This window comes from Panthera onca, chromosome B3 (assembly GCF_046562875.1).
Source record: "Panthera onca isolate mPanOnc1 chromosome B3, mPanOnc1 haplotype 2, whole genome shotgun sequence".
Lineage (NCBI taxonomy): Eukaryota > Metazoa > Chordata > Mammalia > Carnivora > Felidae > Panthera > Panthera onca.
Genome location: NC_138344.1, coordinates 69,903,879 through 69,913,469, shown reverse-complemented (window position 1 = coordinate 69,913,469; position 9,591 = coordinate 69,903,879). Strand labels below are relative to the sequence as shown.

The window sequence follows — 9,591 nt, the reverse complement described above, 5'->3', positions numbered from 1 at the left end:
TCCCACGACTTCTTTCCTTGACACTCTAGCCTAACTTTTGATTATTTCATTTCTATTTATTTTTCTTCCTTTAACCTGCCCTTTCTGTATGTGTTCTAACTTCAAAATTTGACTTGTAACATATTTCCCACAAAATCACTGAGGGGCAAAAACATATCAATGTGAAATATCTATATTTCTCAATTCTTCCTTATTTTCTACCTTCAGAATACTTCAGCGTCTTCTCTACTGACTGAGTCAATGGATGGACCAAATGACACTGTGGTATCTGAATTTGTATTGATTGGTCTTTCAAATTCATGGGAGATGCACCTTTTTCTCTTTGGGTTCTTCTCTGTGTTCTACATGGGAATTATCCTGGGAAACCTCTTCATTGTGTTCACGGTAATTATTGACTCTCATTTACACACCCCCATGTACTTCCTATTGGCCAACCTCTCCCTTCTTGATCTAGGTCTGTCCTCTACCACAGTGCCCAAAACAATCTCTGATCTTTTCACTGACTGCAACATCATTTCCTTTCCAAAATGCATGATACAGATATTTTTTATTCACGTCATGGGTGGAGGTGAGATGGTGCTGCTCATAGCCATGGCATATGACCGGTACACCGCAATCTGTAAACCTCTCCACTACCTGACCATCATGAGCCCCAAAACGTGTGTCTCCTTTGTAGTGGCTGCCTGGATAGTGGGGATAATCCATGCTGTATCTCAGTTTGTTTTTGTCATAAACCTGCCCTTTTGTGGCCCTAATGAAGTAGATAGTTTTTACTGTGATTTTCCTCGCGTCATGAAACTTGCTTGTGTAGACACTTACAAGCTAGAGTTTGTAATCACTGCCAACAGTGGATTTATATCCATGGCTACCTTCTTCTCCTTAATTATATCCTATATCTTCATTTTGGTCACTGTCTGGAAACGTTCTTCAGGGGACTTGTCCAAAGCATTTGTCACATTGTCAGCTCACATCACTGTAGTGATTTTGTTTTTTATGCCATGCATGTTTCTCTATGTGTGGCCTTTCCCTACATCATCACTGGATAAGTATTTGTTCATTGCCAACTTCGCTATCACCCCCGTCTTGAATCCTGCCATCTATACATTAAGAAACAAAGACATGAGAGTGGCCATGAGAAGACTGGGCAAGCAGATTATGGGTCCTACCGGTATCTAATAATGAATGAAACAGATCTAGATATCACATGATGCAGGCTTACCAAGGACACTGAAAGTTACATGTCTGTCATCATTCCAATGTAAGAACTATTTGGGGAGATACTTCAACAAGGCCCACCAGTAGAAATTGATTGTGAAGTCACAGGTGACTTTATGTTGCTAACCACAGAAAATAAGTTGACTTTACTTACTTCCATTGAGAAGAGAGAGGAGAAGAGAAAACTGAGCTAATTTGCAGAAATAAACTTAACATTCAAATGCCATTTTCTGGAACTTATTAACTGCATTCATTCTCAATTATGATGATATACCTCAAACAATTGATAAATATATCTCATAGTAAACTAATGGATTTAATAAATAAAATGTGACTTTGAGTAAATCAAAATCAATAAATTCTGTTTTCTAATTCCTATTTTAATTTTAACTTAGAATAAGAAGAAAATCAACTATTTGTTACTTATGTCGAGGATGCTCTTTTAGCTTTTTGTTTAAATTTGACTGGTTGTAAGTAGCGAAATTCTTTAACATTATGAATATTTTTTTTAATTTTTTTAACGTTTTATTTATTTTTGAGACAGAGAGAGGCAGAGCATGAACAGGGGAGGGGCAGAGAGAGAGGGAGGCACAGAATCTGAAACAGGCTCCAGGCTCTGAGCGGTCAGCACAGAGCCCGACGCGGGGCTCGAACTCAAGGACTGTGAGATCATGACCTGAGCCGAAGTCGGACGCCCAACTGACCGAGCCACCCAGGCACCCCTATGAATATTTTAAATAAATACGAGCCAGGATTTCTGAACTTTTGTCTATTATTCTAAAAATGAAGACTTTAAAAAATTCAGTTATCTTACCTAATTTTCATTAAAAAACCATAAAAGTAATAGCTGTTTCACAAAAGAATAATCACCCAAGGGTATATGTTTAGACACTCTGGTTTCTTTTAATATGGTCTGCTGGTCAGACAAAATATTCCCCCAAGAGTTTATATATATCTGAGTTTGATAGTCTTGGATAAATGTAAGCCAAAAGTTGTGAGGCATATTCAATTTAATTTAGCATTTCTACTTTTGGAATACTTTATTAAGTTACACATGACTTTTTCATTTATTTGTTTCTACTGCTCTGTAAGTAAAATATGCTCCATCAAGGCAACTACTGCCTATATTTTTTGTCCTGTGTTTCTCTAGGAACCTTTCCAATAACATCTCTGCTTCCTCCATGTAAATTAATCATGAATACTTCTTTTAATGCTTTGGTATTCATCTTTTAGGTATTTCTCCTTTGCTTGATCATTGCTAACTACTCCCTCTTTCAAATATTCCACTGGGCTTCCAAGAAACTACAGTCTCTTGCTTTTCCCCAACTCTTTGGGAACTCCTTCCCAGTATTAGTTTGCTGTGTTTGTCTCATCTGCTCCACCACCAAACTCAGTGTTAATCAGAATTATATCTCTGGCCTTTTCTCATGCCACATTCTATCCCTAGCTGGCATCTATTCCCTTAGCTTTAATTACCATCTCAGCTAGGGGCTTCAGAGCTGGGATATTATTTGAGTTCCTATTTCATAAATCTAACTGCCTACTGGCCTGATGCCTCAAGGACATCTCCCACTAAGCAGGTCTAAAACTAAACTGATCCTCTCTCTTTGAACCTGCTGCTCTTTCAGGTCCCCAGTCACAGTAAGTGACACCAATATTTACCCAGTTCCTCAATGCAAAATCTAGGAGTAATAATGAACTCCTCCTCCCTTCCCTGATGCTGAATATTCAATAAATCTGCAAATCCTATTAATTCCAACTTAAATGTTTCCTGGTTTTCCTCCAAATGTCACCATTTTTTTTGAACTACCAATTTCTATATATTTAACATTTAAACATAATGAATGGGTATTGAATTTGACAAAATGCCTTTTCATGTGCTCTTGGTCCCACCCCATCACATCCTCTCAGGTATTTCAAATCCTCAAAGTTCCATTTTCTTCCTTATACCTTTAATATTGCCTTCTCTACTAACTCTTTTTCTCAGTGTACAAGCTTAAGCACACCTTCATTACACTAAAAATGTTCCTCCAGTACCTCTTCCCTTTTTCCTTTATTGTAAAAAAATTTTAAACAGTAATATATACTTACACCTTCCGTTTCTGTCTACCTTCAAAGGCTGGTGTTCATTTTTATTTTGCTTTTTCATGCTATTGACCTCTTTTTAATTTAATTACCTCTTATAAACCCTATTTCCTAATACAATCACATTCTTTTTTTTCTAAACACAATTTATTGTCAAGTTAGCTAACATACAGTGTATAGTGTGCTCTTTGTTTCAGGAGTAGATTCCTACGATTTATCACTTACATACAACACCCAGTGATCATCCTAACAAGTACCCTCCTCAATGCCCATCACCGTGCCCCGCCCCCCGACCCTCCTTCAATTCTAAGTTTGTTCTCTGTATTTAAGAGTCTCTTAGGGTTTGCTTCCCTCTCTGTTTGAAATTATTTTTTCCCTTCCCCTCCCCCATGGTCTTCTGTTAAGTTTCTCAAATTCCACATATGGCTGAAAACCTAGAATATCTGTCTTTCTCTGACTTATTTCACTTAGCATAATACCCTCCAGTTCCATTCCATGTTATTGCAAATGGCAAGATTTCATTCTTTCGCATTGCCAAGTAGTATCTCATTGTATATATAAACCACATCTTCTTTATTCATTCATCAGTTTATGGACAAATGTCACCATTCTTGTCTAAGACTTCACATGTAATTTTTCAAATAGAATATTAAGTCACCTATGTGTCTTCCCACTCCAAATCTTATTTGCCTTCATTCAATTATCTACATTCAGAATTAGATTCTTTTCAATATAAAATCTAAGCATGTGACTATTCTCCTTAAGACCCTTCACATACTTGCCACTACTCTTAAATTAAAATACAGATCCCTTTTCATGATTTATCAGGCCATCCAAGACTTGGCCCCCATCCTCCTCTCTAGTCTCAGAGGACAACATGCTCTAGCCCTGCAATACCAGAAGCAATTTAGTTTTCATTTGTTTGCCTGAAAAAGTCATTCTCTCTCATCTTGAGGCTCTGCAGTAGCTAATTATTCTGCCTGAAACATTTGTCCTTCATGCTTTGCCTATTAACATCTATCCATCCTTCAGATCTCAGTTTCAACATCATATTGTTAGGGAAATCTTCCCAGAACCTGGGCGAGGAGAGCTCTTTCCATCGTTTATTATATACTCCCTAGTACCCCTTCTGTGACACAGCTATACTCATAATTTCTAATTTGATGTATGTCTTCCACATTATATTTTAAGTTCCTTGTGAGGAGGGGCTGTGTCCATCAGGGTTAGTACTATAAATAAGTAACAACTCTACAGAAATTGCTCAATAAATACTTATCATTAAATAAATGAATAAAGTCAACAAAGAGTAAAAAAAATGTACATGATTTACTGAAAACTGTTTGGGTTTTCTTTGTACACTCAATCAAAGATCACAGGATTATAGTATTTCCTTTTCTTTTTCCTTTTCTCAATTTTCTCTGCCTGTATGTTCTCAATACCCTACAGTGAAATCTACTAACGAGTTCCTTTTGTAGACTTAAGCCAATTCATATCATGGGCCAATCTCAGCTGATGCACAGTGTAAATCAATAGTCTCAGCCCTGATACTTCTAGGTCTCTTAAACCCTATATTAGCAACCCCTGCTCCTGTTGACCCAGCAGCCTTCTCTTCTGCCAAGCCCATGATCCATGCCCCAGTGGATGACTATCAAATTACAGCATGCTTTGTGTATGGCTGGGCAACTCGTTAAAACTTTATTTCTACCTAGATTCTCCTCATTTGTTTTACTATGCTGTTCTGCCTGGTATCCAGTGTCTGACTTAGAACACAGGCATATTAGGACAGGAGCACACTGACCTGAAAGAATGATTTTACCATGCACTGTGGTGCAGAAGAGTCCTTGGGGGGTTGGGAGACAACAGAAGAAACCTTCCTGTGACCTTAGAGTAGTTTTTCTTTTCTAGGCAACTAAATTGTTTTATCTCATCTTATATATACTATGATTCATGTAACTGACCATGCATCCCTATTTATTTTTTTAACATATCTTCCCAGATTATTATCCAGTTTTTATCCTTGTTTATACATTTTGGAATTTCAATACTTTTCAAAAAATAACATGAAACTATCATTCTGCAGCCAGAGAATTATGATTTTCCTTGTTTCTTAATAAGAAAAAATAAAATATAACTAAACACATAAAACTCTAAACAAAGATAGAGCCTTGACACTTGGAAGCCCCATGATAGCCTGGAGATCAGATTATTTCTATGTACATATCAAAGATAGATAAAGCCTTACTTCTTTACAGAGATACACTGGGCTTGTTTCAAAGCCTTGTCATAAGTCCTTTGAATGAGTATCTCTCTCAGATAAACAGGCTCCTCTTACAAACAACTCAAAATAATTCCCTACATTTTTTCTTTTGTGTTTGTATCTGTTTTCCACTGACATCTTAAGAAATTTATCCAATAATAGACAAATTTTCCTTGTATCCAGTCAACTCGGGAAAATAAAGGTCAAATGCTTTCAAGAAGAACTTCATCCTCAACACTCTAAAGTTTGGAAACATAGGCAAACATACACAGGTAAACATTGTCTATAATTGATAAGAGGAAAATGATCAATTTATTCCCCCACTGTCATTTGTAAAAATTATCTTCACATATCAAGGGCTTTACATCTATTTCTTCAAGTTTGGTACTATGACATGCTTCACACAAGATATGTCTGTCCACACAAGATATGTTTTCACACCCTCATCCCCTCATCTCAGTGCTTCCAAGTTATTCATCCCAAAGACCATGTAACCTATATAGGGATATTTTTATACAAACTAACATATTGCCTCAGAACCTTCTCTCTTCCCTCTGTTTCATTATCAGGCAATTTCTCTTTCACAATTTCTCTCATGGGGAAACCAACGTGACTCAAAGACTTAGTCCCCCGAGAGAAACTAATGATGGGCTGGGTGTTGACCTTCTCTGACACAACAGGTCATTCTCCTGTGCAGCTAATTAGCTTTATTTCCCATTTTGAAGAATCTTATATATCACTTTGTCTTTGAGGGAAGAGTATGTACAGAAATTAAGGCTAATCTCTCTCAATTTCTCTTCTCCTAAAAATGTACACCCTGTGGCTGAATAGACAGGTAGGAAAGATGCTTTCAATCACAAAATTGCACCTGTCGTCGTTGCACCTCTCTCTCTATCCTATTCAACACCGCCCCTTCAGTCTCTGCTCTTCTGTAAAATATTTGTGTCAGAAATTCTTTCCTTTTGAAAACATTTTTGTCCTTTTCTCCAAACCATCACTCCATTATTCTCAAATTTCAGTCATCAAATTGCTTTGTCTTATCAATTCTACACACACATGCACACACACACACAACCTTTTGATATGTTCAATTTGTCTCCAATTTGAAGGTTTCTCAAGATTCATGTGTTTCTTACTTTTGTGCTCTCCAACTCATTTTATCTTTTTTTTTTTTAACTGTGTAAAACAGATATCTGGCCTCAGCTATTCCCACCCTATTTGAAAACCAAATTATCTATAAACCAGAGGAAGGAAATCTCAATCATTATCCTCAGGATTCTGGAGACTAGTGAGCAATATCCAATGGGAGTGGAGGGGGTCTTTAAGGAATGAAAGGCCAATTTTATTTTAAAAGAAATTAAAACTCAGGGATGAATATGGACTTTCAATTAGGTTACAGTGATCCTATCAAATATAAATAATTCTAGCTTTTTCATGACTTTTTCTACTAAGGATGGGTACAGTATTATAGAGGGAAGACCATAGTTATAGTTCTGGCTCTGGAAATGTATTGCTGTGAACACACTGGCTAGCCATTTAACCTCACAGGTTGTCTCTCTACCTATAGAATGAAGTAACTGAACAAGATCCTCTCAAAGTTCTTTCCCACTTCTATACAAATCTACAATTCTGATCATCTTTATTTAATATGTATCTATATTTCCTGTTTAAAAATGGGTCTCCTGGGGCCCTCAATGACTGAAAAAAGTTTATATATCTAAAGAGGAAGAACAGAAAATTCTATGGCGACTTGGCTTCTGAAGAACTCCTGAGAGCTTCAAAAATCCACCAGGGTTTTCTTTTTTTTTTTTTTTTTTAATTTTTTCATGTTTATTTATTTATTTTGTGACAGAGAGCAAGCTGAAGAGGGCCAGAGAGGGATAGAGAGAAAATCCACACTGTCAGTGCAAAGCCCAACATAGGGCTTGAACTCACAAACTGTGAGATCATGACCTGAGCAGAGACCAAGAGTTATATCCTTAACTGATTGAGCCACCCAGGCACCCCAGCACCAGAGTTTTCTAAAAAGTCAGAGAAAAGAAGTACATGGTCTTTTTCTCCAAACAAGCTCTCTTAGGTCAACAGGATTTCCTCAACAATGATACATGCTGATACATACAGATGTTTGTAACAGAAAGGGTAGAAATCTCTTCATTCAGGTAAATACTCATTTTTTATTTTTTTAATTTACATCCAAATTAGTTAGGATATAGTACAACAATAATTTCAGGAGTAGATTCCTTAATGCCCCTTACCCATTTAGCCCTACCCCCCTCCCACACTCTCTCCAGTAACCCTCTGTTTGTTCTCCATATTTATGAGTCTCTTACACTTTGTCCCCCTCCGTTTTTATATTATTTTTGTTTCTCTTCCCTTATGTTCATCTGCTTTGTCTCTTAAAGTCCTCATATGAGTGAAGTCATGATATTTGTCTTTCTCTAATTTCACTTAGCATAATACCCTCCAGTTACATCCATATAGTTGCAAATGGCAAGATTTCATTCTTTTTGATTGCCGAGTAATGCTCCATTGTATATATATACACCACATCTTCTTTATACATTCATCCATCGATGGACATTTGGGCTCTTGCCATATTTTGGCTATTGTTGATAGTGCTGCTATAAACATTGGGGTGCATGTGTCCCTTCAAAACAGAACACATGTATCCCTTGGGTAAATACCTAGTAGTGCAATTGCTGGGTCATAGGGTAGTTCTATTTTTAGTTTTTTGAGGAACCTCCAAACTGTTTTCCAGAGTGGCTGCACCAGCTTGCATTGCCACCAACAATGCAAAAGAGATCGTCTTTCTCCACATCCTTGCCAACATCTGTTGCTGCCTGAGTTGTTAATGTTAGCCATTCTGACAGGTGTGAGGTGGCATCTCATGGTGGTTTTGATTTGTATTTCCCAGATGATGAGTGATTTTGAGCATTTTTTCATGTGTCGGTTGGCCATCTGGATGTCTTCTTTGGAGAAGTGTCTATTCATGTCTTTTGCCCCTTTCTTCACTGGGTATTTGTTTTTGGGGTGTTGAATTTGATAAGTTCTTTATAGATTTTGGATACTAACCCTTTATCTGATATGTCGTTTGCAAATATCTTCTCCCATTCTGTCAGTTGCCTTTTAGTTTTGCTGACTGTTTCCTTTGCTGTGCAGAAGAATACTCATTTTTTTATGTATATATAACTGGGTTATCACCAGGAAGTATGAGCTTGTGGAGTAGATATTATTAAATTCAATTTCTCTATATATTTATGAGGGATACCATTATCTTATAAGAACAAATTGGTACCTATTTCTAGGAAGTTCCTTCATCAAATATTTCCTGGGATTTTTCTATGTGCCAGCCACTATTTTAGGTGGATGATACAGTGTTAGACAAAGCATAAAGGGTCCCTATATCATAAACTTTAATTTTATATTGATTAAAAGGTATAAATTTGTCTTTTAAGATTTTCTTATCCCTTCTCCTGTCACTCCTTTTATTCTCCTAGTTGCTTTCCAATAAATCTTCATTCTTCCTTGTTCTTTTCTGCCTGTTCCTTACACATGCTACTGACTGATTCCACCACATTGATTACACTCACAGCTCCACATTTCGTATTGTGATTGCCTCATTCTAGAATGATTAAAGATCATTAATAGATTAAATTATGATATAAATAGAAGTTTTGAGTCTTTAAGCTAATAAGTTCATATGTTGTAGGATTTTCCTGTTTAAAAAAGTTAATTATCACTCAAACTCAAGACATTTATTTCAGCAGTGTTAATCTAAGAGTAATAAAAATTTTCAAATCCAACAAATTAATTCAGACTTCAATTTATTTGTAAGATGCAATACCTACTTTCGTGATGAGACTCCTGAAGTGTTAGGTTTATATGTTTTATCTCAGTTTGAGAGAATAAACCACGTAATCTTAAGAAGTCAACTGATGCATCAGCACTCCTGTATCCCTTGGGTAAATTCCTAGCAGTGCTATTGCTGGGTCATAGGGTAGATCTATTTTTAATCTTCTGAGGAACCTCCACAC

At 36.6% G+C, this 9,591-nt stretch overlaps 1 protein-coding gene across 2 annotated transcripts; it reads left to right on the top strand.

Annotated features, from left to right (window-relative positions):
* The first annotated feature begins 240 nt into the window (after positions 1–240).
* Positions 241–2,033, top strand: LOC144616548 (olfactory receptor 4F6-like). 2 transcript variants are annotated; one of them, XM_078447698.1, is made up of 2 exons: positions 241–1,159; positions 2,005–2,033. In XM_078447698.1, exons 1-2 carry the CDS (start codon positions 241–243, stop codon positions 2,031–2,033), a joined length of 948 nt encoding a protein of 315 aa, XP_078303824.1. The 2 variants fall into 2 exon arrangements, with proteins under 2 accessions (XP_078303824.1, XP_078303825.1); XM_078447699.1 differs by lacking the exon at positions 2,005–2,033 and having other exon boundaries at positions 241–1,176.
* Positions 2,034–9,591: the final 7,558 nt, after the last annotated feature.